At 41.4% G+C, this 27974-nt stretch overlaps 1 protein-coding gene across 1 annotated transcript in view; it reads right to left on the bottom strand.

Annotated features, from left to right (window-relative positions):
* Window positions 1-25776, bottom strand: part of LOC118374708 (dihydropyrimidinase-like) — a 40322-nt gene extending 14546 nt beyond the window's left edge. Inside the window, exons 1-3 of the mRNA XM_052494521.1 lie at window positions 25361-25776; window positions 21580-21738; window positions 20528-20707 (exon numbers count right to left, since the gene is read on the bottom strand). Of these exons, the coding sequence (XP_052350481.1) occupies window positions 20528-20707; window positions 21580-21738; window positions 25361-25612 (591 nt within the window). The 5' untranslated portion in view covers window positions 25613-25776. The remainder of the gene's footprint in view (window positions 1-20527; window positions 20708-21579; window positions 21739-25360) is intronic.
* Between the last annotated feature and the right edge of the window lie 2198 nt (window positions 25777-27974).

Genomic DNA, 27974 nt, shown 5'->3' on the forward strand with positions numbered 1-27974 from the left:
GGTTAGTTTTACATGGCTTGGATAGGGTTAGTTTTACATGGCTTGGATAGGGTTAGTTTTACATGGATTAGATAGGATTAGTTTTACATGGCTTGGATGAGGTTAGTTTTACATGGCTTGGATAGGGTTAGTTTTACATGGCTTGGATGAGGTTAGTTTTACATGGCTTGGATAGGGTTAGTTTTACATGGCTTTGAGAGGTAGTTTTATATGGCTTGGATAAGGTTAGTTTTACATGGCTTGGATAGGGTTAGTTTTAAATGGCTTGGATAAGGTTAGTTTTACATGTCTTGGATAGGGTTAGTTTTACATGGCTTTGAGAGGTAGTTTTACATGGCTTGGATAAGGTTAGTTTTACATGGCTTGGATAGGGTTAGTTTTACATGGCTTGGATAGGGTTAGTTTTACATGGCATGGATAGGGTTAGTTTTACATGGCTTGGATAGGGTTAGTTTTACATGGCTTGGATAGGGTTAGTTTTACATGGCTTGGATAAGGTTAGTTTTACATGGCTTGGATAGGGTTAGTTTTACATGGCATGGATAGGGTTAGTTTTACATGGCTTGTATAAGGTTAGTTTTACATGGCATGGATAGGGTTAGTTTTACATGGCATGGATAGGGTTAGTTTTACATGGCTTGGATAGGGTTAGTTTTACATGGCTTTGAGAGGTAGTTTTACATGGCTTGGGTAAGGTTAGTTTTACATGGCTTTGAGAGGTAGTTTTACATGGTTTGGATAAGGTTAGTTTTACATGGCTTTGAGAGGTAGTTTTACATGGCTTGGATAGGGTTAGTTTTACATGGCTTTGAGAGGTAGTTTTACATGGCTTGGATAAGGTTAGTTTTACATGGCTTGGATAGGGTTAGTTTTACATGGCTTGGATAAGGTTAGTTTTACATGGCTTGGATAGGGTTAGTTTTACATGGCTTTGAGAGGTAGTTTTACATGGCTTGGATAAGGTTAGTTTTACATGGCTTGGATAGGGTTAGTTTTACATGGCTTGGATAGGGTTAGTTTTACATGGCTTGGATAAGGTTAGTTTTACATGGCTTGGATAGGGTTAGTTTTACATGGCTTGGATAAGGTTAGTTTTACATGGCTTGGATAGGGTTAGTTTTACATGGCTTGGATAGGGTTAGTTTTACATGGCTTGGATAGGGTTAGTTTTACATGGCTTGGATAAGGTTAGTTTTACATGGCTTGGATAGGGTTAGTTTTACATGGCTTGGATAAGGTTAGTTTTACATGGCTTGGATAGGGTTAGTTTTACATGGCATGGATAGGGTTAGTTTTACATGGCTTGGATAAGGTTAGTTTTACATGGCATGGATAGGGTTAGTTTTACATGGCTTGGATAGGGTTAGTTTTACATGGCTTGGATAGGGTTAGTTTTACATGGCATGGATAGGGTTAGTTTTACATGGCTTGGATGAGGTTAGTTTTACATGGCTTGGATAGGGTTAGTTTTACATGGCTTTGAGAGGTAGTTTTATATGGCTTGGATAAGGTTAGTTTTACATGGCTTGGATAGGGTTAGTTTTAAATGGCTTGGATAAGGTTAGTTTTACATGTCTTGGATAGGGTTAGTTTTACATGGCTTTGAGAGGTAGTTTTACATGGCTTGGATAAGGTTAGTTTTACATGGCTTGGATAGGGTTAGTTTTACATGGCTTGGATAGGGTTAGTTTTACATGGCTTGGATAAGGTTAGTTTTACATGGCTTGGATAGGGTTAGTTTTACATGGCTTGGATAAGGTTAGTTTTACATGGCTTGGATAAGGTTAGTTTTACATGGCTTGGATAGGGTTAGTTTTACATGGCATGGATAGGGTTAGTTTTACATGGCTTGTATAAGGTTAGTTTTACATGGCATGGATAGGGTTAGTTTTACATGGCATGGATAGGGTTAGTTTTACATGGCTTGGATAGGGTTAGTTTTACATGGCTTGGATAGGGTTAGTTTTACATGGCATGGATAGGGTTAGTTTTACATGGCTTGGATAGGGTTAGTTTTACATGGCTTGGATAGGGTTAGTTTTACATGGCTTTGAGAGGTAGTTTTACATGGCTTGGGTAAGGTTAGTTTTACATGGCTTTGAGAGGTAGTTTTACATGGCTTGGATAAGGTTAGTTTTACATGGCTTTGAGGGGTAGTTTTACATGGCTTGGATAGGGTTAGTTTTACATGGCTTGGATAGGGTTAGTTTTACATGGCTTGGATAGGGTTAGTTTTACATGGCATGGATAGGGTTAGTTTTACATGGCTTGGATAGGGTTAGTTTTACATGGCTTGGATAGGGTTAGTTTTACATGGCATGGATAGGGTTAGTTTTACATGGCTTGGATAGGGTTAGTTTTACATGGCTTGGATAGGGTTAGTTTTACATGGCTTTGAGAGGTAGTTTTACATGGCTTGGGTAAGGTTAGTTTTACATGGCTTTGAGAGGTAGTTTTACATGGTTTGGATAAGGTTAGTTTTACATGGCTTTGAGAGGTAGTTTTACATGGCTTGGATAGGGTTAGTTTTACATGGCTTTGAGAGGTAGTTTTACATGGCTTGGATAAGGTTAGTTTTACATGGCTTGGATAGGGTTAGTTTTACATGGCTTGGATAAGGTTAGTTTTACATGGCTTGGATAGGGTTAGTTTTACATGGCTTTGAGAGGTAGTTTTACATGGCTTGGAGAGGTTAGTTTTACATGGCTTGGATAAGGTTAGTTTTACATGGCTTGGATAGGGTTAGTTTTACATGGCTTGGATAGGGTTAGTTTTACATGGCTTGGAGGTTAGTTTTACATGGCTTGGATAGGGTTAGTTTTACATGGCTTGGATAAGGTTAGTTTTACATGGCTTGGATAGGTTAGTTTTACATGGCTTGGATAGGGTTAGTTTTACATGGCTTGGATAGGGTTAGTTTTACATGGCTTGGATAAGGTTAGTTTTACATGGCTTGGATAGGGTTAGTTTTACATGGCTTGGATAAGGTTAGTTTTACATGGCTTGGATAGGGTTAGTTTTACATGGCATGGATAGGGTTAGTTTTACATGGCTTGGATAAGGTTAGTTTTACATGGCATGGATAGGGTTAGTTTTACATGGCTTGGATAGGGTTAGTTTTACATGGCTTGGATAGGGTTAGTTTTACATGGCATGGATAGGGTTAGTTTTACATGGCTTGGATAAGGTTAGTTTTACATGGCTTGGATAGGGTTAGTTTTACATGGCTTGGATAGGGTTAGTTTTACATGGCTTTGAGAAGTAGTTTTACATGGCTTGGGTAAGGTTAGTTTTACATGGCTTTGAGAGGTAGTTTTACATGGCTTGGATAAGGTTAGTTTTACATGGCTTTGAGAGGTAGTTTTACATGGCTTGGATAGGGTTAGTTTTACATGGCATGGATAGGGTTAGTTTTACATGCCTTTGATAAGGTTAGTTTTACATGGCTTTGAGAGGTAGTTTTACATGGCTTGGATAGGGTTAGTTTTACATGGCTTTGAGAGGTAGTTTTACATGGCTTGGATAAGGTTAGTTTTACATGGCTTTGAGAGGTAGTTTTACATGGCTTGGATAGGGTTCGTTTTACATGGCATGGATAGGGTTAGTTTTACATGGCTTGGATGAGGTTAGTTTTACATGGCTTTGATAAGGTTAGTTTTACATGGCTTGGATAGGGTTAGTTTTACATGGCTTGGATAGGGTTAGTTTTACATGGCTTGGATAGGGTTAGTTTTACATGGCTTGGATAAGGTTAGTTTTACATGGCTTGGATAGGGTTAGTTTTACATGGCTTTGAGAGGTAGTTTTACATGGCTTGGATAAGGTTAGTTTTACATGGCTTGGATAGGGTTAGTTTTACATGGCTTGGATAAGGTTAGTTTTACATGGCTTGGATAGGGTTAGTTTTACATGGCTTGGATAAGGTTAGTTTTACATGGCTTGGATAGGGTTAGTTTTACATGGCTTTGAGAGGTAGTTTTACATGGCTTGGATAAGGTTAGTTTTACATGGCTTGGATAGGGTTAGTTTTACATGGCTTGGATAGGGTTAGTTTTACATGGCTTGGATAAGGTTCGTTTTACATGGCTTGGATAGGGTTAGTTTTACATGGCTTGGATAAGGTTAGTTTTACATGGCTTGGATAGTTTTACATGGTTAGGGTTTTTACATGGCTTGGATAGGGTTAGTTTTACATGGCTTGGATAAGGTTAGTTTTACATGGCTTGGATAGGGTTAGTTTTACATGGCTTGGAAAAGGTTAGTTTTACATGGCTTGGATAGGGTTAGTTTTACATGGCATGGATAGGGTTAGTTTTACATGGCTTGGATAAGGTTAGTTTTACATGGCATGGATAGGGTTAGTTTTACATGGCTTGGATAGGGTTAGTTTTACATGGCATGGATAGGGTTAGTTTTACATGGCTTGGATAACGTTAGTTTTACATGGCTTGGATAGGGTTAATTTTACATGGCTTGGATAGGGTTAGTTTTACATGGCTTTGAGAAGTAGTTTTACATGGCTTGGGTAAGGTTAGTTTTACATGGCTTTGAGAGGTAGTTTTACATGGCTTGGATAAGGTTAGTTTTACATGGCTTTGAGAGGTAGTTTTACATGGCTTGGATAGGGTTAGTTTTACATGGCATGGATAGGGTTAGTTTTACATGGCTTTGATAAGGTTAGTTTTACATGGCTTTGAGAGGTAGTTTTACTTGGCTTGGATAGGGTTAGTTTTACATGGCTTTGAGAGGTAGTTTTACATGGCTTGGATAAGGTTAGTTTTACATGGCTTTGAGAGGTAGTTTTACATGGCTTGGATAGGGTTAGTTTTACATGGCATGGATAGGGTTAGTTTTACATGGCTTGGATGAGGTTAGTTTTACATGGCTTTGATAAGGTTAGTTTTACATGGCTTGGATAGGGTTAGTTTTACATGGCTTGGATAGGGTTAGTTTTACATGGCTTGGATAGGGTTCATTTTACATGGCTTGGATAGGGTTAGTTTTACATGGCTTGGATAAGGTTAGTTTTACATGGCTTGGATAGGGTTAGTTTTACATGGCTTTGAGAGGTAGATTTACATGGCTTGGATAAGGTTAGTTTTACATGGCTTGGATAGGGTTAGTTTTACATGGCTTGGATAGGGTTAGTTTTACATGGCTTTGAGAGGTAGTTTTACATGGCTTGGGTAAGGTTAGTTTTACATGGCTTTGAGAGGTAGTTTTACATGGCTTGGATAAGGTTAGTTTTACATGGCTTTGAGAGGTAGTTTTACATGGCTTGGATAGGGTTAGTTTTACATGGCATGGATAGGGTTAGTTTTACATGGCTTGGATGAGGTTAGTTTTACATGGCTTTGATAAGATAGGGTTAGTTTTACATGGCTTTGAGAGGTAGTTTTACATGGCTTGGATAGGGTTAGTTTTACATGGCATGGATGGAGTTTTATGGCTTGGATAGGTTAGTTTTACATGGCTTGGATAGGGTTAGTTTTACATGGCATGGATAGGGTTAGTTTTACATGGCTTGGATAAGGTTAGTTTTACATGGCTTGGATAGGGTTAGTTTTACATGGCTTGGATAGGGTTAGTTTTACATGGCATGGATAGGGTTAGTTTTACATGGCTTTGATAAGGTTAGTTTTACATGGCTTTGAGAGGTAGTTTTACTTGGCTTGATAGGGTTAGTTTTACATGGCTTTGAGAGGTAGTTTTACATGGCTTGGATAAGGTTAGTTTTACATGGCTTTGAGAGGTAGTTTTACATGGCTTGGATAGGGTTAGTTTTACATGGCATGGATAGGGTTAGTTTTACATGGCTTGGATGAGGTTAGTTTTACATGGCTTTGATAAGGTTAGTTTTACATGGCTTGGATAGGGTTAGTTTTACATGGCTTGGATAGGGTTAGTTTTACATGGCTTGGATAGGGTTAGTTTTACATGGCTTGGATAGGGTTAGTTTTACATGGCTTGGATAAGGTTAGTTTTACATGGCTTGGATAGGGTTAGTTTTACATGGCTTTGAGAGGTAGATTTACATGGCTTGGATAAGGTTAGTTTTACATGGCTTGGATAGGGTTAGTTTTACATGGCTTGGATAGGGTTAGTTTTACATGGCTTTGAGAGGTAGTTTTACATGGCTTGGGTAAGGTTAGTTTTACATGGCTTTGAGAGGTAGTTTTACATGGCTTGGATAAGGTTAGTTTTACATGGCTTTGAGAGGTAGTTTTACATGGCTTGGATAGGGTTAGTTTTACATGGCATGGATAGGGTTAGGTTTACATGGCTTGGATGAGGTTAGTTTTACATGGCTTTGATAAGGTTAGTTTTACATGGCTTTGAGAGGTAGTTTTACATGGCTTGGATAGGGTTAGTTTTACATGGCATGGATAGGGTTAGTTTTACATGGCTTGGATAGGGTTAGTTTTACATGGCATGGATAGGGTTAGTTTTACATGGCTTGGATAAGGTTAGTTTTACATGGCTTGGATAGGGTTAGTTTTACATGGCTTGGATAGGGTTAGTTTTACATGGCTTTGAGAGGTAGTTTTACATGGCTTGGGTAAGGTTAGTTTTACATGGCTTTGAGAGGTAGTTTTACATGGCTTGGATAAGGTTAGTTTTACATGGCTTTGAGAGGTAGTTTTACATGGCTTGGATAGGGTTAGTTTTACATGGCATGGATAGGGTTAGTTTTACATGGCTTTGATGAGGTTAGTTTTACATGGCTTTGAGAGGTAGTTTTACATGGCTTGGATAGGGTTAGTTTTACATGGCTTTGAGAGGTAGTTTTACATGGCTTGGATAAGGTTAGTTTTACATGGCTTTGAGAGGTAGTTTTACATGGCTTGGATAGGGTTAGTTTTACATGGCATGGATAGGGTTAGTTTTACATGGCTTTGATAAGGTTAGTTTTACATGGCTTTGAGAGGTAGTTTTACATGGCTTGGATAGGGTTAGTTTTACATGGCTTTGAGAGGTAGTTTTACATGGCTTGGGTAAGGTTAGTTTTACATGGCATGGATAGGGTTAGTTTTACATGGCATGGATAGGGTTAGTTTTACATGGCTTGGATAGGGTTAGTTTTACATGGCTTGGATAGGGTTAGTTTTACATGGCTTGGATAGGGTTAGTTTTACATGGCTTGGATAAGGTTAGTTTTACATGGCTTGGATAGGGTTAGTTTTACATGGCTTTGAGAGGTAGTTTTACATGGCTTGGATAAGGTTAGTTTTACATGGCTTGGATAGGGTTAGTTTTACATGGCTTGGATAGGGTTAGTTTTACATGGCTTTGAGAGGTAGTTTTACATGGCTTGGGTAAGGTTAGTTTTACATGGCTTTGAGAGGTAGTTTTACATGGCTTGGATGAGGTTAGTTTTACATGGCTTTGATAAGGTTAGTTTTACATGGCTTTGAGAGGTAGTTTTACATGGCTTGGATAGGGTTAGTTTTACATGGCTTTGAGAGGTAGTTTTACATGGCTTGGATAAGGTTAGTTTTACATGGCTTTGAGAGGTAGTTTTACATGGCTTGGATAGGGTTAGTTTTACATGGCTTGGATGAGTTTAGTTTTACATGGCTTTGATAGGGTTAGTTTTACATGGCTTGGATAAGGTTAGTTTTACATGGCTTGGATAGGGTTAGTTTTACATGGTTTGGGTTGAGTTTGTTTTACCTGGCTTGGACAGAGTTAGTTTTGCATGGCTGGCATAGGGTTAATTTTACATGGCTTGGATAGGATTGGTTTTGCGTGTAAGGGAATACCCCCCTGAAATGGACAAAAATGAATGGGAACTTATTTGCACCGTATGAAACATATTGTCACGCCTTGGTCTTAGTATTTTGTGTTTTCGCTATTTATTTGGTCAGGCCAGGGTGTGACATGGGTTTATGTTGTTGTGTTTCGTATTGGGGTTTTGTAGGCATTGGGATTGCGGCTGAGTAGGGGTGTCTAGCATAGGCTTGGCTGCCTGAGGCGGTTCTCAATCAGAGTCAGGTGATTGTCGTTGTCTCTGATTGGGAACCATATTTAGGTAGCCTAGGTTTCACTGTGTGTTTTGTGGGTGATTGTTCCTGTCTCTGTGTTTGTTTTCACTAGATAGGCTGTATAGGTTTTCGTGTTCCGTTTGTTGTTTTGTTACTTAGTTATTTCATGTATCGTTCTATTTGATTAAAGAACATAAGTAACCACCACGCTGCATTTTGGTCCGACTCACTTTCAACAGACATATACACGATGTTGCAAATGTCATATGGCAAATGCCAAGTGTCACACAGCAAAAATCCAATAGATGGCAAGCGCGCTCCACTGTAAAATTTCATATTGCAAATGCACATCAAGTCAAGACCCTAGGGTCAAATTTTGAAAATCAAATACTGATCACCCCCTTAAAAAGTGCTCCCTTTTTTAGAAATTCTTTCGATTTGTTTTGTCAATTATACTTATATAACAACTGTATGAACATACTTTTGTCATATTTTATTGTCATATTTTTAAGCCATGAATTAACCTAGATGGACTATTTGTCATGAGAGAGAAGTGGGACACTTGTTTTTTAACGATTCTTTGAAAAACTTTCAAAATGACCAGGGGCACCCCCTATTTGATGTGCACGGGTGGGGGGTGCTCTCTACCCAACCGTGAACCACTTGCACCCCCTTAAAGGCATACTTTTTTTCTTTAAGTGCTCCTGGTAACCCGTTCCAATCACCAGGCACACGGTTGTCCATTTGCAATATGTTTCAATGGGCATTTACCATCACGAATTTGACGTGCTCAAAAATACTGCAGGAATGCAATATTGATTGGCCCGATGAACTCGGGATGGCCGGGCAGTGATTCTGGTTCCTCTCCACTGCTCATTGGTGTTGATTTCAGAATATCCATTTGGTGATGGTCTATCACTTTTTAAACATATTGCAAATGGAAAAAAGTCAGCCAGCAAGTCACCACCCATCGGTCAACTAGATAGCATTCTGACACCACACCCACTTTTTCCAACTCGTTTAGAAGCCAACTATCACATATTTCAGAGCAGGCCCTTCACATAATAAAAACATAAAACACGTTCGAGCTGCGGGTCCAGTTCTGACATTGTGTGTAAAATCAAAACAAAACAAAAAATCTAAATCAAAATCACATTTTATTTGTCACATACACATGGCTAGCAGGTGTTAATGCGAGTGTAGCGAAATGCTTGTGCTTCTAGTTCCGACAATGCAGTAATAACCAACGAGTAATCTAACCTAACAATTCCACAACTACTACCTTATACATAAAAGTGTAAAGGGATAAAGAATATGTACATGAAGATATATGAATGAGTGATGGTACAGAACAGCATAGGCAAGATGCAGTAGATGGTATCGAGTACAGTATATCCATATGAGATGAGTAATGTAGGGTATGTTAACATAAAAGTGGCATAGTTTAAAGTGGCTAGTGATACATGTATTACATAAAGATGGCAAGATGCAGTAGATGATATAGTGTACAGTATATACATATACATATGAGATGAGTAATGTATGGTATTTAAACATTATATTAAGTGGCATTGTTTAAAGTGTAGGCCTAGCTGAGGTGACCCTGAATCCCAAGTTTCGGTTTCGGTTCGATAGGTCATTTGGAGCCCAAGCTGCGACCTTAATTGGTACTGAAAATCCACATTTTCCGTGCGGTTCTACGGGGTCCTTGAATGAGCTAACGGACAGAAACGTTAGGGTCCGTCTCTATGGGCCCGAGGCGGTTTCAATGCACCTAGTCTTGCGACTCTGGGACTTTTCTAAATGTTGTCATTTTCGTGATTTTCAAAATGAATTGAAGTTAATGCAAATGTACAAGGCTGTACAAGGAACCTTCTAGAGCCACATAACTAACTCACTGTGCACTATTGACTTGAGCTCTAGAACAGGTTTCTAAAGTTTCAGAGCTCTAGGTCTGATTGTTCTTTGATAGTTCAAACAAAAGTAACTATTGCAGGCTCTGTATGTCATTCCGACCTTGCTGTGTGTGTGTGTGAGCTTTTCTTGGAAGTCTGATGGGAGAAATGACTGATTTACAGTTCATGAGGGTTACCTAATCCCACATATGAAGTTTTGGAAACATTTGACCTTTTTAACCCTTTGAAACAGCCCCTATGACCCCAATTTAAGGCACTTCCGGTTGGCACAGGAAGCTAAAAGTAAAGGAATATACTGATTGGGGTATGCTCTTACAGAACCCAGAGTTTAAAGCCTTTACGTTAAGAATTGACTGATCTACATAGGGTTGAATGCAGTGAGTTTCACAAACTGCAGGTTTGGTATATCAAAACACCTTTCGGGTGAATTTAATCACTTCCGGTTGCTCCAGGAAGCTTAGAATCGACACAGGTAGACCTCATATTGGCCTGATGGATTGTCATCGAAGACAGGTTCATAAGGTATTCATAACCCACATAGGCTACAGGTTGAATTTAGGGGAGCAGATAATGTATTCCTATGGGTGAGATGAAAAAACCCTGTTTTCACTGTTAAGGGTTAATGCCACACGGTCAAGGTTAGGCTTGCACAGATCGGGAGGAGCTTTTTTTAATTGTACTTTTGTTTCACCTTTATTTAACCAGGTAGGCTAGTTGAGAACAAGTTCTCATTTGCAACTGCGACCTGGCCAAGATAAAGCAAAGCAGTGTGAACAGAAAACAACAGAGTTACACAGGGAGTAAAAAATAAACAATATACATTGTGTGCAAAAGGCATGAGGAGGTAGGCAATAAATAGGCCATAGGAGTGAATAATTACAATTTAGCAGATTAACACTGGAGTGATAAATGATCAGATGAACATGTGCAGGTAGAGATACTGGTGTGTAAAAGAGCAGAAAAGTAACTAAAATAAAAACAGTATGGGGATGAGGTAGGTAAATTGGGTGGGCTATATACCGATGGACTATGTACAGCTGCAGTGATCGGGTAGCTGCTCAGATAGCAGATGTTTAAAGTTGGTGAGGGAGATAAAAGTCTCCAACTTCAGAGATTTTTGCAATTCGTTCCAGTCGCAGGCAGCAGAGAACTGGAAGGAAAGGCGGCCAAATGAGGTTTTGGCTTTAGGGATTATCAGCGAGATACACCTGCTGGAGCGCGTGCTACGGATGGGTGTTGCCATCGTGACCAGTGAACTGAGATAAGGCGGAGCCAGGGTGTCTCCCCCTATGAAGAGGGGGATGACCGCGGCAGCTTTCCAATCCTTGGGGATCTCAGATGATACGAAGGAGAGGTTGGACAGGCTGGTAATAGGGGTTGCGACAATAGCGGCGGACAGTTTCAGAAATAGAGGGTCCAGATTGTCAAGCCCAGCTGATTTGTATGGGCCCAGGTTTTGCAGCTCTTTCAGAACATCTGCTATCTGGATTTGGGTGAAAGAGAAGCTGGGGAGGCGTGGCCGAGTAGCTGAAGGGGGGGCGGAGCTGTTGGCCGAGGTTGGAGCAGCCAGGAGGAAGGCATGGCCAGCCGTTGAGAAATGCTTGTTGAAGTTTTCGATTATCACGGATTTATCGGTGGTGACCGTGTTACCTAGCATCAGTGCAGTGGGCAGCTGGGAGGAGGTGTTCTTGTTCTCCATGGACTTTACCGTGTCCCAGAACTTTTTGGAGTTAGCTACAGGATGCAAATTTCTGCTTGAAAAAGCTGGCCTTTGCTTTCCTGACTGACTGCGTATATTAGTTCCTGACTTCCCTGAACAGTTGCATATCGCGGGGACTATTCGATGCTATTGCAGTCCGCCACAGGATGTTTTTGTGCTGGTCGAGGGCAGTCAGGTCTGGAGTGAACCACGGTCTATATCTGTTCTTAGTTCTGCATTTTTTGAACGGAGCATGCTTGTCTAAGATGGTGAGGAAGTTACTTTTAAAGAATGACCAGGCATCCTCAACTGACGGGATGAGGTCAATATCCTTTCAGGATACCCGGGCCAGGTCGATTAGAAAGGCCTGCTCGCAGAAGTGTTTTAGGGACCGCGGACCTGTAGCGGATTCAGGCAATGAGGCAGTGATCGCTGAGATCCTGAATGAAGACAGCAGAGGTGTATTTAGAGGGCAAGTTGGTCAGGATAATGTCAATTAGGGTGCCCATGTTTACGGATTTAGGGTTGTACCTGGTGGGTTCCTTGATGATTTGTGTGAGATTGAGGGCATCTAGCTTAGATTGTAGGACTGCCGGGGTGTTAAGCATATCCCAGTTTAGGTCACCTAAGAGAACAAAATCTGAAGCTAGATGGGGGGTGATAAATTCACAGATGGTGTCCAAGGCACAGCTGGGAGCTGAGGGGGGTCGGTAGCAGGCGGCAACAGTGAGAGACTTATTTCTGGAGAGATTCATTTTAAAATTAGAAGTTCGAACTGTTTGGGCATAGACCTGGAAAGTATAACAGAACTTTGCAGGCTATCTCTGCAGTAGATTGTAACTCCTCCCCCTTTGGCAGTTCTATCTTGACGGAAAGTGTTATAGTTGGGTATGGAAATCTCAGATTTTTTGGTGGCCTTCCTAAGCCAGGATTCAGACACGGCAAAGACATCAGGGTTGGCAGAGTGTGCTAATCAGTGAGTAAAACAAACTTAGGGAGGAGGCTTCTGATGTTGACATTCATGAAACCAAGGCTTTTTCGATCACAGAAGTCAACAAATGAGGGTGCCTGGGGACATGCAGGGCCTGGGTTTACCTCCACATCACCGGAGGAACAGAGGAGGAGTAGGATGAGGGTGCGGCTAAAGGCTATCAAAACTGTTCGCCTAGAGCGTTGGGGACAAGGAATTAAAGGAGCAGATTTATGGGCGTGGTAGAATATATTCAGGGCATAATGTGCAGACAGGGGTATGGTGGGATGCGGGTACAGCGGAGGTAAGCCCAGGCACTAGGTGATGATAATGTCTCTGGACATGCTGGTTATAATGGGTGAGGTCACCGCATGTGTGGGAGGTGGGACAAAGGAGGTATCAGAGGTGTGACGAGTGGACCTAGGGGCTCCATTGTAAACTAAAACAATGATAACTAACCTGAACAATAGTATACAAGGCATATTGATAATTGAGAGAGACATACAGTAAGGCATAACGTAATCGCAGGTCTTGATTGGGAGAGCTTGCTAAAACAACAGGTGAGACTACAACAGCTAGTCAGCTAACACAACAACAGCAGGTAAAATGCCGATGACTAGGCAGAGAGGGTCGGATTAAATACACACAGAGCCTGAGTTCGTGGCTGGGGCTGACAGATAAAACATAAATAAACAGAATGGAGTACCGTGATGTAGTCAAGTGATCATAGTGTCATAGTGTCCAGGGGGCAGCAGTAGATGGGAGAGGGAAGCCGCCACTACGCTAGCACGCGGGCGACACAGCGTTTAAAGTAAGTAGCCCGAGGGTGGTAGGGGGGTCTGGGGTGGTGCGGCGGGGGGGGGGCTGTGTCGACAGAGAATCCAAGCCAGATGGCAAAAGAGGTATTGTATAATTTAGTTTGCTAGCAGGCAGATGTGCCTGGCTCACAGCTAACTGGTGCTAGCTTCGTGGCAGTGGCATTAGCCAAGGTCCAGAATATACAGCAAGGATCCAGTGGAGTATTGGGTTCTAGCCGTATGAGTGGGGTTCGGGTGAACAGCTGAGTAGGCTGGGAGGTGGGGAGGTGGGCCTCAGGGATTCGGTACTGGGTGCAAACTAGCTGTGAAGATCAGAAGTAGTGGTCCAGGGATTACGGCAGGAATCCGGCGTTGTTGTGGAGAGACAGTTCGATACTGGTAGACTGGCGAGTATTATCCAGGCTAAAAACAGGGCTGGCTGTGCAGAAGGTAAAAGCCGCTAGCAGTGGCTAACAATGACTAAACAGCTTGTAGCTAATTAGCTGGTTAGCTTCTAGAGGTTCTTGAAAGTGTTCTAAAATAAAAAATAATAGCGATTCCGTATCACATTGGGTGAGGCAGGTTACCGGAAGGTATAATCAAATTAAAAATCGAAAAGAGATAAATATGGGTCCAGTGAGTGGTTGGGCTGGCTGGGGACAGCGATTCAGGCAGTTAGCAGGCCTGTGCTAACAAGCTAACAGTTAGTAGACCGGGGCAGGCTAGCAGTTAGCAGGCCAGGTTAGCAAGCAAGCAGATAGCAGGGGCTAGAAAGTTAGCCTTTGGGGGACGTCGCGATGGGGTTAAGTCTGTTTTTGCCTCTTCATGCGGTGACGTCGATAGACCGGTCGTGGAATTAGTAGGGTTCCAAGTAGCTCTAGGTAGCTAGCAGGCCTAGCTGGTTAGCATAATGGGCCTTCAGCGGGGCCTGATGGAGTCCTCGGGCAGATTCTGTCGGTATTCCAGTCGTAGGGGATCTGCGGGGTTCCATGCCCTGTACCGGCTGTAGAAGGGGTCTGGATATTAGCCCAGGAGTATGCTTCGGTGGTAGCACAGGAGCTCTGGCCGGGCTAGCTTCAAGCTAAGTGGATGGAAACGCTAGCCAGGAGAGATCAACCGGGCTTGCAGTTAGTTAGTTGTGAAGATTCAGATGAAAATGTTCAGTTTACGGTGGGAATCCTTGGATAAAAATAATAGGTCCGTTACGCTCTTAGAGTCACGTTGTTTGAATTGGCGAGAGCTATTCGAGCTGAAGATTAGCTGAACACCGCTGGCAATGGTTTGCTGACTGATAGCTGGTAGTTAGCTGGCTAGCTTCAGTTGAGGGATTCCAGATCCAAAGTAAATATAGATACTTTAGAAGAAAAAATGCAGATCCACGCTACATTGGGTGAGGCGGGTTGCAGGAGAGTTATTAGATGTTGAGGTTTAGCAAAATATTTTAAAAGATATGCAAAGAAAAATATGTAAAAAACAATATATATATAAGGGACACGACAGGACAAAGACGTCTGACTGCTACGCCATCTTGGAACATTCCTGTGGTTGAATTGTCCTTCTAACCCTAACGGTTCCACCGCTGTCCCCCAAAAGCACCTGAAATTTAGGACCAGGCTTCATTTATGGGCCTACTTTTTTTCACGGTCGCTGCACTCAGGGTGAGCTACGGTCAAGCGGGGCATCTCGTTGAACTCGGCATGGCCTAGAGACTATGGTGATGCCATTTTTAGTGTTGATTTCAGTCTGTCATTTTGGTGATGGTTCATCACTGTTTAAACATATTGCAAATGTACAAAAGTCAGCCAGCAAGTCAGCATCCATCAGTCATATTAGATATCATTCTGACACCAAACTGATACCAAACCCACTTTTTCCAACTCGAATAGAAGCCAACTATCACATATTTCAGAGCAGGCCCATAATTCACAGCACCTTCATTTTAAACCATAATAAAAATGTTAAACACATGTTCTAGCTGCGGGTCCAGTTCTGACATTATGTGTAGGCCTATGTGAGGTGACCCTGGATCCAAGTTTTGGCTCGATAGGTCATTCGGTGCCCGATCAATTACCTTAATTGGTGCTGAAAATCCACTTTATCCGGGCGTTGCTACAGGATCCTTGAATGAGCTATCAGACAGAAACGTTGGGGTCCATTTCTATGGGCCGAGGCGGTTTCAATGCACCTAATCTTGTGACTCTGGAACTTTTCTAAATGTCGTCATTTTCGTGATGGTCAAAATGAATTGAAGTTATTGCAAATGTACAAGACTGTTTATTGGTCTGAGAACCTTCTAGAGCCACATAACTCACCACACACTATTGACTTGAGCTCAAGAACAGGTTTCTAAAGTTTCAGAACTCTAGGTCTGACGGTTCTTTGATAGTTAGAATGAAGGTAACTATTGCAGGCTCTGTGTGTCTGCAAGTCCCACACTGTGTCACTTCGTCCTTGCTCTGTGTGTGTGTGTGTGTGTGTGTGTGTGTGTGTGTGTGTGTGTGTGTGTGTGTGTGTGTGTGTGTGTGTGTGTGTGTGTGTGTGTGTGTGTGTGTGTGTGTGTGTGTGTGTGTGTGTGTGTGTGTGTGTGTGTGTGTGAGTTTTTCTTGGAAATCTGATGGAAGACATGACTGATTTACAGTTCATGAGGGTTCCCTAATCACACATATGATGTTTTGGTAAGATCTGACCTTTTTATCCCTTCGAAACTGCCTCTATGATCCCAATTTAAGGCACTTCCAGTTGACACAGGAAGCTGAAAGTGAAAAACATATCCTCCTTGAGGTAGGCTCTTACAGAATTTTGAGTTTTAAGTCTTTACGTTAAGAATTTACTAATTTACAGAGGGTTGAATGAGTGTGTGTGAATGCAGAAAATCACAGAAATCTCACAGAGCTCTGAAACCCACCTTAACGGATTAATCTGAACACGCCGCAACTGGATCGGTAACTTTTTGGGGGAAAAAACACATTTCTTTGAGCATCACCAATTGTACATTGTACAATTTCTCTTAAATTCCGATAGATAAATGGCTGGTCCTTTTTTTCCTGACACCGTAGGTTCATGTACTTTGAAGTGAAGTGATCAAATTAGAGCTCTATTTTTGTTTTTGACCTTTAATCCCAGGAAAATGGCCTTAACTCAAAAAGTGTTGAGGCCTCGACACCATCTTGTTTCTGGGCTAACTACCCATTATGCCAAACCTATGCTCACCAAGTTTCGTCTTTGAAGTCTTTTCCGTTTAGGAGAAATGGCCATGTCGTGTGATTGGTTATGTTTTGTACATTTGCAATAAGATTATATTCGCCATCTGGTGGAATTTACCGGGACAGTGGAAAAATGGCCAAAATTTGAAAAATGTATAACATGGAATGTCCAAGAGACTTTGTTCGATGACTTCCCGGAAGATCTGGCCCCGGTGCACGGCCCACCGCCGTCTGCGAATTTTAGAAACATTTGCGGATGTCTAGTAAGGGACCGTACATTTGCAATATGGAGTTTCTCATCGATCATACAGCAAATACCTAAAAGTGCCTTTCATGTATGGCATGGATATGGTTAGTTTTGCATGGTTTGGATAGGGTAAGTTTTACATTGCTTGGACAGAGTTAGTTTTACATGGCTTGAATAGGGTTAGTTTTGCATGGCCTGGTTGGGGTTAGTTTTACATGGATTGGATAGGGTTTGTTTTACATGGCTTGGATAGGGTTAGTTTTACATGGCTTGGATAGAGTTAGTTTTAAATGGCTTGGATAGGGTTAGTTTTACATGGCTTGGATAGTGTATGTTTTACATGGCTTGGATAGGGTTATATTTGCATGGCTTGGACAGAGTTAGTTTTACATGACTTGAATAGGGTTAGTTTTGCATGACTTGGATAGGGTTAGTTATGAATGGTTTGGATAGGGTTAGTTTAACATTGCTTGGATAGGGTTAGTTACGTATGGTTTGGATAGGGTTAGTTTAACATTGCTTGGATAGGGTTAGGTTTGCATGGCTTGATTGGGGTTAGTTTTACATGGCTTGGATAGTGTATGTTTTACATGGCTTGGATAGGGTTATATTTGCATGGCTTGGACAGAGTTAGTTCAAATCAAATTTTATTTGTCACATACACATGGTTAGCAGATGTTAAATGCGAGTGTAGCGAAATGCTTGTGCTTCTAGTTCCGACAATGCAGTGATAACCAACAAGTAATCTAACTAACAATTCGAAAACTACTGTCTTATACACAGTGTAAGGGGATAAGGAACATGTACATAAGGATATATGAATGAGTGATGGTACAGAGCAGCATACAGTAGATGGTATCGAGTACAGTATATACATATGAGATGAGTGTGTAGACAAAGTAAACAAAGTGGCATAGTTAAAGTGGCTAGTGATACATGTGTTACATAAGGATGCAGTCGATGATGTAGAGTACAGTATATACATATGCATATGAGATTAATAATGTAGGGTAAGTAACATTATATAAGGTAGCATTGTTTAAAGTTTTACATGACTTGAATAGGGTTAGTTTTGCATGGCTTGATTAGGGTTGGTTTTGCATGGTTTGGATAGTGTTAGTTTTACATTGCTTGGATAGGGTTAGTTTTACATGGCTTGAGTTGTGTATGTTTTGTATGGCTTTGATAGGGTTAGTTTGACATGGATTGGACATAGTTTTACATGTCTTGTAAAGGGTTAGCTTTGCAAGGCATGGATAGGGGTAGATTTGTATGGCCTGGATAAGGTTAGATTTGCATGGCTTTCATAGGGTTAGTTTTACATGGCTTTGATAGGGTTAGTTTTACATGGCTTGGATAGGTTTAGTTTTACATGGCTTGGATAGGGTTTGTTTTACATGGTTTGGATAAGGTTAGTTTTACATGGCTTGGATAAGGTTAGTTTTACATGGCTTGGATAGGGTTAGTTTTACATGGTTTGGATAGGATTAGTTTTACATGGCTTGGATAGGATTAGTTTTACATGGCTTGGATAAGGTTCGTTTTACATGGCTTGGATAAGGCTAATTTTACATGGCTTGCATAAGGCTAATTTTACATGGCTTGCATAAGATTAATTTTACATGGCTTGGATAGGATTAGTTTTACATGGCTTGGATAAGGTTAGTTTTACATGGCTTGGATTAGGTTAGTTTTACATGGCTTGGATAAGGTTAGTTTTACATGGCTTGGATAAGGTTAGTTTTAAATGGCTTGGATAAGGTTAGTTTTACATGGCTTGGATAAGGTTAGTTTTACATGGCTTGGATAGGGTTAGTTTTACATGGCTTGGATAAGGTTAGTTTTACATGGCTTGGATAAGGTTAGTTTTACATGGCTTGGATAAGGTTAGTTTTAAATGGCTTGGATAAGGTTAGTTTTACATGGCTTGGATAAGGTTAGTTTTACATGGCTTGGATAGGGTTAGTTTTACATGGCTTGGATAGGATTAGTTTTACATGGCTTGGATAGGATTAGTTTTACATGGCTTGGATAAGGTTCGTTTTACATGGCTTGGATAAGGTTCGTTTTACATGGCTTGCATAAGGTTAATTTTACATGGCTTGGATAAAGTTAGTTTTACATGGCTTGGATAAGGTTAGTTTTACATGGCTTGGATAAGGTTAGTTTTACATGGCTTGGATAGGATTAGTTTTACATGGCTTGGATAGGATTAGTTTTACATGGCTTGGATAGGATTAGTTTTACATGGCTTGGATAAGGTTAGTTTTACATGGCTTGGATAGGGTTACTTTTACATGGCTTGGATAGGGTTACTTTTACATGGCTTGGATAGGGTTAATTTTACATGGCTTGGATAGGGTTAGTTTTACATGGCTTGGATAGGGTTACTTTTACATGGCTTGGATAGGGTTAGTTTTACATGGCTTGGATGAAGTTAGTTTTACATGGCTTGGATAGGGTAAGTTTTACATGGCTTGGATAGGGTAAGTTTTACATGGCTTGGAAATGGTTACTTTTACATGGCTTGGATAGGGTTAGTTTTACATGGCTTGGATAGGGTTAGTTTTACATGGCTTGGATAAGGTTAGTTTTACATGGCTTGGATAGGATTAGTTTTACATGGCTTGGATAAGGTTAGTTTTACATGGCTTGGATAGGGTTAGTTTTACATGGCTTGGATAGGGTTAGTTTTACATGGCTTGGATAGGATTAGTTTTACATGGCTTGGATAGGATTAGTTTTACATGGCTTGGATAGGATTAGTTTTACATGGCTTGGATAGGATTAGTTTTACATGGCTTGGATAGGATTAGTTTTACATGGCTTGGATAGGCTAAGTTTTACATGGCTTGGATAGGGTTACTTTTACATGGCTTGGATAGGATTAGTTTTACATGGCTTGGATAGGATTAGTTTTACATGGCTTGGATAGGATTAGTTTTACATGGCTTGGATAGGATTAGTTTTACATGGCTTGGATAGGATTAGTTTTACATGGCTTGGATAGGATTAGTTTTACATGGCTTGGATAAGGTAAGTTTTACATGGCTTGGATAGGGTTAGTTTTACATGGCTTGGATAGGATTAGTTTTACATGGCTTGGATAGGATTAGTTTTACATGGCTTGGATAGGATTAGTTTTACATGGCTTGGATAGGATTAGTTTTACATGGCTTGGATAGGGTTCGATTTGCCTGGCTTGGGTATCCTTAGTCTAGTCTTCTATTAGGCTACATCAGGGTTAAATATTAACCTAAACCTAAGCGGACAGTTAATAGGAACTCGTGACTGACCCTTTAAAAAGAATGTATTCACCAACAGTTGTTTAGTTAACCTTTGTTCTGTCCTGGTTCATGGGATATTGGATTGGTACATTGTTACCCACAAGGTTCAATGGTTCCTTTTTAACACACCCATAGTCTTTTCTCTTGTGCGACAGAACAGAAATTCAACAGAAGCGGTAATGTACTTAACGACCAGTAGAAGAGTATTGTGATTATGGTGACCCAGATGGCAATTACCGGATTGTTTGCTGCACGATTTTTACGATTTCAAATGGTCACACTTAAATTGATCAGGGCACATCTCACCACACCTACTTAACGGTAGCAAACTTACCTCAAATGCTGTTGATGAATGGTGTGTACCATTTGGAGGCAATGTGTGGTTCAATAAAAACCGTTGTGGTCAGAAATGTTTTGGAATACCTCTGCAATAAGGTCTCCATTCTCTGCGTGCACCTGGGCTATGGCTCCAATCTCTTTGCATTGGGAAAACGCAGCATACAGCTCATGGTCTTGAAGCATGAACACATCCTTGTATGCCATGAACATCTTGAAGGAGTTGACACCTTTCTCTTTGGCCAACGTCTCCATTTCCTTTTTGACCTAGAATGGGTTTAGCAAAAAGCCATTTAGTTTAGCGTGCTTTTCTTTTCAATGCTGAGAGATAAGACTGTTAACATTTCTGTAAAAACCATGTATTGACATACCGCCCATCCCAGGTCTCCATGGAGTCTATTACCACATGCTATTTTCTGTTGGGATGTTATTTAAGCAATAAGGCCTGATGAGGTGTGGTATATAGCCAATATACCAAGGCTAAGGGCTGTTCTTACTCACAATGCAAGTGCCTGGATACAGCCCTTAGACCCCTGAGGTGCCTTATTGCTATTATGAACTGTATACCAACGTAATTAGAGCAGTAAAAATACATGTTTTGTCATACCCGTGATATATGGTCTGATATACCACAGCTGTCAGCCAATCAGCATTCAGGGCTCGAACCACTCAGTTTTTAATTAAAGTAGATTTTACAGAGGTTAAGGCTGGGATTTGTCAGATATGCACCTTTTAAAGGCAACATTCCCACATTGAAGGAGGCAGCATTCACCATAAACACATTTTTTGTCTCAAACGGAAAATACCTTTAAATGTCAACTGTGCTATAATAACACTGATCGGATTGAATCTACAGTAATAGTGTCCCTCATTTTTAAAACAAGTCTGCTCTTTTATAAAATCCCTGTAGATTTGATGGCAGTCTGAGACAGTCTGAGACAGGAATGAGACAGGAATGTTTAATAATTTTTGTAAATATCTGCACAAATGTAACCCGTGGGATCTGAGAACCCCGGTCTCTCGCTTGGTAAAGCAATACATGGTGCAGGGAAAGCTACCTCGTCACACATGAGCATGAGTCTGATGTGCACTTTTTTTCAGGATAGAAAATAGATGATATATATAACAGGGGGCACTACCTTGTCGCTCCACCATGTGACTGCCACATGCAGGGAGTAGTCGCAGCAGACCTTGGCGTCAGCCGTGACCCTCCACCTATCATAGGCCTCCAGCAGAGACGTGCCTCTCTGGGGGATCACAAAGTCTAGGATCATGGTGGTCCCTCCTGCCAGGGCAGCCTGGGAACAGAGAGCAGGGTTCGGGTTAAGAGAGGGGATCGGGTTTAGAGAGGGGGTTAGGGTTTAGGGGGTGGTATGGGGTATATATAGGGGCGGCAGCGGTATGGGGTATATATAGGGGCGGCAGCGTAGCCTAGTGGTTAGAGCGTTGGACTAGTAACCGGAAGGTTGCGAGTTCAAACCCCCGAGCTGACAAGGTACAAATCTGTCGTTCTGCCCCTGAACAGGCAGTTAACCCACTGTTCCCAGGCCGTCATTGAAAATAAGAATATGTTCTTAACTGACTTGCCTGGTTAAATAAAGGTAAAAAAAAAATATCCAGTAGGGTGGTCCCTCCTACCAGGGCAGCCTGGGTATAGAGAGCAGGGTTCGGGTTAAGAGAGGGGATCGGGTTTAGAGAGGGGGTTAGGGTTTAGAGAGGGGGTTAGGGTTTAGGGGGTGGTATGGGGTATATCCAGTAGGGTGGTCCCTCCTACCAGGGCAGCCTGGGTACAGAGAGCAGGTTTAGAAAGGGGGTTTGGGTTTAGAGAGCGGGTTAGGGTTTAGGGGGTGGTATGGGGTATATCCAGTAGGGTGGTCCATCCAACCAGGGCAGCCTGGGTACAGAGAGCAGGGTTAGGTTTTAGAGAGGGGGTTAGGGTTTAGGGGGTGGTATGAGGTATATCCAGTAGGGTGGTCCCTCCTACCAGTGCAGCCTGGGTACAGAGAGCAGGGTTAGGGTATACTGTAGATAGGTTAGGGTTTAGAGAGGGGTGGATAGGGGGGGATCATGATAGTGCCTCCTGCCAATTTCCAGGGCAGCCTGGATAAAAATACACAGAACAGGGTTTAGGTTCCATGGATAAAGATACACAGAACAGGGTTCAGGTTCCATGGATAAAGATACACAGAACAGGGTTCAGGTTCCATGGATAAAGATACAGTTGAAGTCGGAAGTTTACATACACCTTAGCCAAATACATTTAAACTCAGTTTTTCACAATTCCTGACATTTAATCCTAGTAAAAATTCCCCGTTTTAGGTCAGTTAGGATCACCACTTTATTTTAAGAATGTGAAATGTCAGAATAATAGTAGTGAGAATTATTTATTTCAGCTTTTATTTCTTTCATCACATTCCAAGTGGGTCAGAAGTTTACATACACTCAATTAGTATTTGGTAGCATTGCCTTTAAATGGTTTAACTTGGGTCAAACATTTCAGGTAGCCTTCTACAAGCTTCCCACAATAGGTTTGGTGAATTTTGGCCCATTCCTCCTGACAGAGCTGGTGTAACTGAGTCAGGTTTGTAGGCCTCCTTGTCCCCATGTGCAGTTGCAAACCGTAGTCTGGATTTTTTTATGGCGGTTTTGGAGCAGTGGCTTCTTCCTTGCTGAGCTGCCTTTCAGGTTACGTCGATAGAGGACTCGTTTTACTGTGGATATAGATACTTTTTTTTACCTGTTTCCTCCAGCATCTTCACAAGGTCCTTTGCTGTTGTTCTGGGATTGATTTGCAATTTTCGCACCAAAGTATGTTCATCTCTAGGAGACAGAACACGTCTCCTTCCTGAGCAGTATGACAGCAGCGTGGTCCCATGGTGTTTATACTTGCGTACTATTGTGCGTTTCTGAGGTCTTGGCTGATTTCTTTTGATTTGATGTCAAGCAAAGAGGCACTGAGTTTGAAGGTATGCCTTGAAATAAATCCACAGGTATAACTTTATTTACAGTATCTGCAGCATCTACTGCACCTTACAATGCTTTTTTTTGTTTAATATACTACATGTTTTTAATTATGTAAAGGTACAGTATGTTTTAAACTTCATTAAATGGGGTTTTATGTAGCCCACCTGAAATACAGAAAAGACATACGGTGCCTTCAGAAAGTATTCACATAACATGTCTTGTTATGGCAAGCCTAAATAAGTTCAGGAGTAAAAATGTGCTAAAAAATTTGCCTGGACCTTTTGCACCCTCTCTGGATTACTGACCTCTGCCTGCCCTGACCCTGACCCTGAGACTGCCTGCCCTGACCCTGAGACTGCCTGCCCTGACCCTGAGACTGCTTGCCCTGACCCTGAGACTGCCTGCCCTGACCCTGAGCCTGCCTGTCCTGACCCTGAGCCTGCCTGCCATTCTATACCTTGCCCCACCTCACTAGATTACTGACCTCTTCCTGCCCTGACCCTGAGGCTGCCCTGACCCTGAGCCTGCCTGCCCTGACCCTGAGACTGCCCTGACCCTGAGACTGCCTGCCCTGACCCTGAGACTGCCTGCCCGGACCCTGAACCTGCCCTGACCCTGAGCCTGCCTTGACCCTGAGACTGCCTGCCTTGACCCTGAGACTGCCTGCCCGGACCTTGAGACTGCCTGCCGTTCTGGACCTTTTGCATCCTCTCTGGATTACAGACCTCTGCCTGACTTTGATTTGTCGTTTGCCTGCCCCTCCATTAGAAGTACACTTTTGTTTCTTCTACACTGTCTGAATCTGGGTCGTACCTGAAACCTGATAGAGTCAATAAGTATTCAACCACTTTGTTATGGCAAGCCTAAATAAGTTCAGGAATAAAAACGTGCTAAACAAGTCACATAATAAGTTGCATGGATTCACTTTGTGTGTAATAATATTGTTTTTCATGATTTTTTCATGATTACCTTATCTCTGTACCCCACACATACAATTATCTGTAAGGTCCCTCAGTCGAACACTGAATTTCAAACACAGATTCAACCACAAAGATTAGAGAGGTTTTCCAATGCCTTGCAAAGAAGGGCACCTATTGGTAGATGTGTAAAACATGCAGACATTGAATATCATTTTGAGCATGGTGAAGTTATTAATTACACTTTGGATCGTGTATCAATACACCCAATCACTACAAAGATACAGGCGTCCTTCCTAACTCAGTTGCCGGAGAGGAAGGAAACTGTTCAGGGATTTCACCATGAACAGTTACAGAGTTTAAAGGCTGAGAAGAAAACTGAGGTTAGATCAACAACATTGTAGTTACTCCACAATAGTAACCTAATTGACAGAGTGAAAAGAAGGTAGCTTATACTGGATAAAAACATTCCAAAACATGCATCCTGTTTGAAACCAGGCACTAAAGTAATACTGCTAAACTTGTGGCAAAGCAATTCACGTTTTGCCCTCAATACAAAATGTTATGTTTGGAGCAAATCCAATACAACATTTTCAAGCATAGTGGTGGCTGCATCATGTTATGAGTATGCTTGTAATCATTAAGAACTGGGGAGTTTTTCAGGATAAAGAACTAACTGAATGGAGCTAAGCACAGGCAAGATCCTAGAGGAAAACCTGGTTCAGTCTGCTTTCTACCAGACACTGGGAGATGAATTCACCTTTCAGCATGACAATAACCTAAAACGGTCAAATCTACACTGGAGTTGCTTACCAAGCAGTCAGTGAACATTCCTGAGTTGCAGTTTTCACTTAAATCTACTTGAAGATCTATAGCAATACCTATACATGGTTGTCTATCAATGATTAACAACAAATTTGACAGAGGAACTGTAATTATTTTTGTCAGATTTTACTTGTGCATTTTCCTGATGCAATGAAATCAAGCAAACTCAATTCACCCCGAGCCTACACACAGTGCAACACAAAAGTATTCTCACCTTAGTTCCAATATGGAAATCATCTACTGCTTTGGTGCCCATAAATGCCAACTCCATGTGGGTATGGGTATCGATACCACCCGGTATCACCAGTTTATCTGTGGCATCTATAACGGTAACTCCAGCCGGGATATGGAGGTTTAATCCGACTTCTTTAATTCTTCCGTCTTCAATGTAGACATCGCTGATAATGGAGCAATCCTCGTTCACAATTTTCCCTCCTTTTATAAGGATCCTGCTTTGGTTTAACATTGTTTCTTTCCCTTTTAGAAGCGCTGGGCATAGGTCTAAAATGTCACTTAGGTATGGGACACACTGGGCGTAGGTCTATAATGTCAGTTAGATATGGGACACACTGGGCATAGGTCTAAAATTTCACTTAGGTATGGGACACACTGGGCGTAGGTCTATAATGTCAGTTAGATATGGGACACACTGGGCATAGGTCTAAAATTTCACTTAGGTATTGGTTACACAACAAACAAATATTTCACAAGTAGACACACCTCTCACAAAAAGAGAAAGAGAAAAAAAGACATTGCCAGGAAGTAGCCTAGATTTCACACTATTTAGAAAACTTGACCAGACTTGCAGGGCCGTGGTCTCCAAGGACATTACTACTATAAAAGAAATCACTCAATTTATCCAGATCACAGATGGCAAGCATGAGCAAGTTAAAATTGTCTGGTAGAAAGTGACAAAGAAATGAACTTGCAGTAGGCCTAAAGTGTGTTTCCATGAAGCTCCAGGGACCACTCATTTTATGTTGGGCGGTCGGCCCTTCACACAAATAGGCAAATGATTAATGGATTGCTGACTTCTTGCTTTCCAACATTCCCAGGACATGAGGTTAGTCTGAGGTTACAGCCAGAGCCAGCCCTGTGCTTAAGCAACATAGGTGGTTGCCTAGGGCCTCATGCCGGCTGCTAGGAACTCAGCTGGGGTCTCAACTTACTGTTGAGAGTTAGAATAGTAGAATAGACAGGGTGGAAATTTGGTTGTGCATCAGCAGTTTTCCTCTTGTTATGTCAGTCATCGACTGTCACGCAATTAGCACGTCAGCTAACATTTTTTAGATTGTTAAATAGTCTACCCAGCAGCTATCTAAACTTGTAGTTGGCTGAATTTACCGACCAGGCATGATGGGACCCTGATCTCCAGAGGGATCACATTGATATTGTTAGTTACTCTCACTCGGATATCAAATTAACATAAGTCATGGCAAAAGTTGTAGAATTTCAGGAAATTAGCTTTAAAATGGCAAAAATGTCTCTCCACCCCATGGCAAAATGTTTAGAATGACAGAAAACTTGCATTCAGTAGGTAAACTAAAACCACAGACTGTCAGATAACATTGTGATGTTCCTGGAGCACTCAACATGTCACATCTCTTTGTCTCCTGAACTGTTTTTGTTGTTAGCCACTGGGAGAGATTAGCATTTCAGTGCAGTGGATTGGTTGTCAACAAGAACATCACATCAGTTCAGTTCCCACAACTTTTTTCATCCAATAGTGTATTAAAAATAGAATAAAAAAAGAGAGAAATTGGAGAGACAAAGATGCATGTGGCAGGGAGATAAAGGCAGCGCACAGGGCTTAGGAAACACCTAACCTTCACAGTACTTCAATACACAATAACATGTGACTTAAGAGGATTTACATAAGATGAGAGCTCTAATCAGTAGGAGACAAACCAATGAGGCAGCAGTGGCATCTTGTAACTAACAGAAACTCTCGATGCGGCATTAAGAAAGTTCCGATTCAGGGTGGATTTAGAAAGCTGCCGTTGAGCCTTGTTGTTTGTTCCCTGTACTACACAGGTCAGGTGTAACTGTAAAAAAATATATATCCTGGGAATCCTAAACTGAGCAGAAGGTGATATGAATTAAAAAGTGCCAAAATGGCCATTGTTCGTCAAAGTGATTTGATTGTGTTTAGTTTTAGCTCAGAATGTCCTAATTTTTCCAATCTTTGTAATACTTACTTATTATTTACCGGTATAACAGTTACACTTTTCCCATTTCAATTTAAAATGTTGTGGCAAAACAGAAAATGCTTTAAACTATTGCCTAATCCTATTGATCCCCTTCATTACCTCTGTGCGCTCTAATAAGGGGAGATCCTGCTTCTTCCTGGTACTGCAGTATCTTTTCTATAATACTTCTTTAGAATCTTTTTTATGCGAACAGATGTCTACAAAAAAGTATTTTGAAAGAATGCACGTTACAGGGAAAGCATATGTGCATTCTCAATCTGATTCATCTTTTGTTGTATGTTCGTTGCCCCATAAGGTTTCAGAAGTGTTAAGGAAACACAGACATCCATAGACCCAGACTGGTAGATTGCATTTCCACTAATTGTTGCCCCAGATGGCAGTGTTCTCTTCAGATTGCAAAGACATTGAAAGGACTAATATACATTTGTCTCATTCTTTCATAATCCTAGAAACACACAGATAATGAAATAGAGATTTCAAATGATCAGTCCTCCATACATAATGATCAATCAATTATCTGTAGATGATCTGTAATCAATAGAACTAAGTGGAAAAAAATGGGACTGTTTGGAGGTGAAAACGCACTGCGACAACAGTACTTCAAAACATTTGTCAATC

This window comes from Oncorhynchus keta, chromosome 34 (genome assembly GCF_023373465.1).
Source record: "Oncorhynchus keta strain PuntledgeMale-10-30-2019 chromosome 34, Oket_V2, whole genome shotgun sequence".
Taxonomy (NCBI): Eukaryota; Metazoa; Chordata; class Actinopteri; order Salmoniformes; family Salmonidae; genus Oncorhynchus; species Oncorhynchus keta.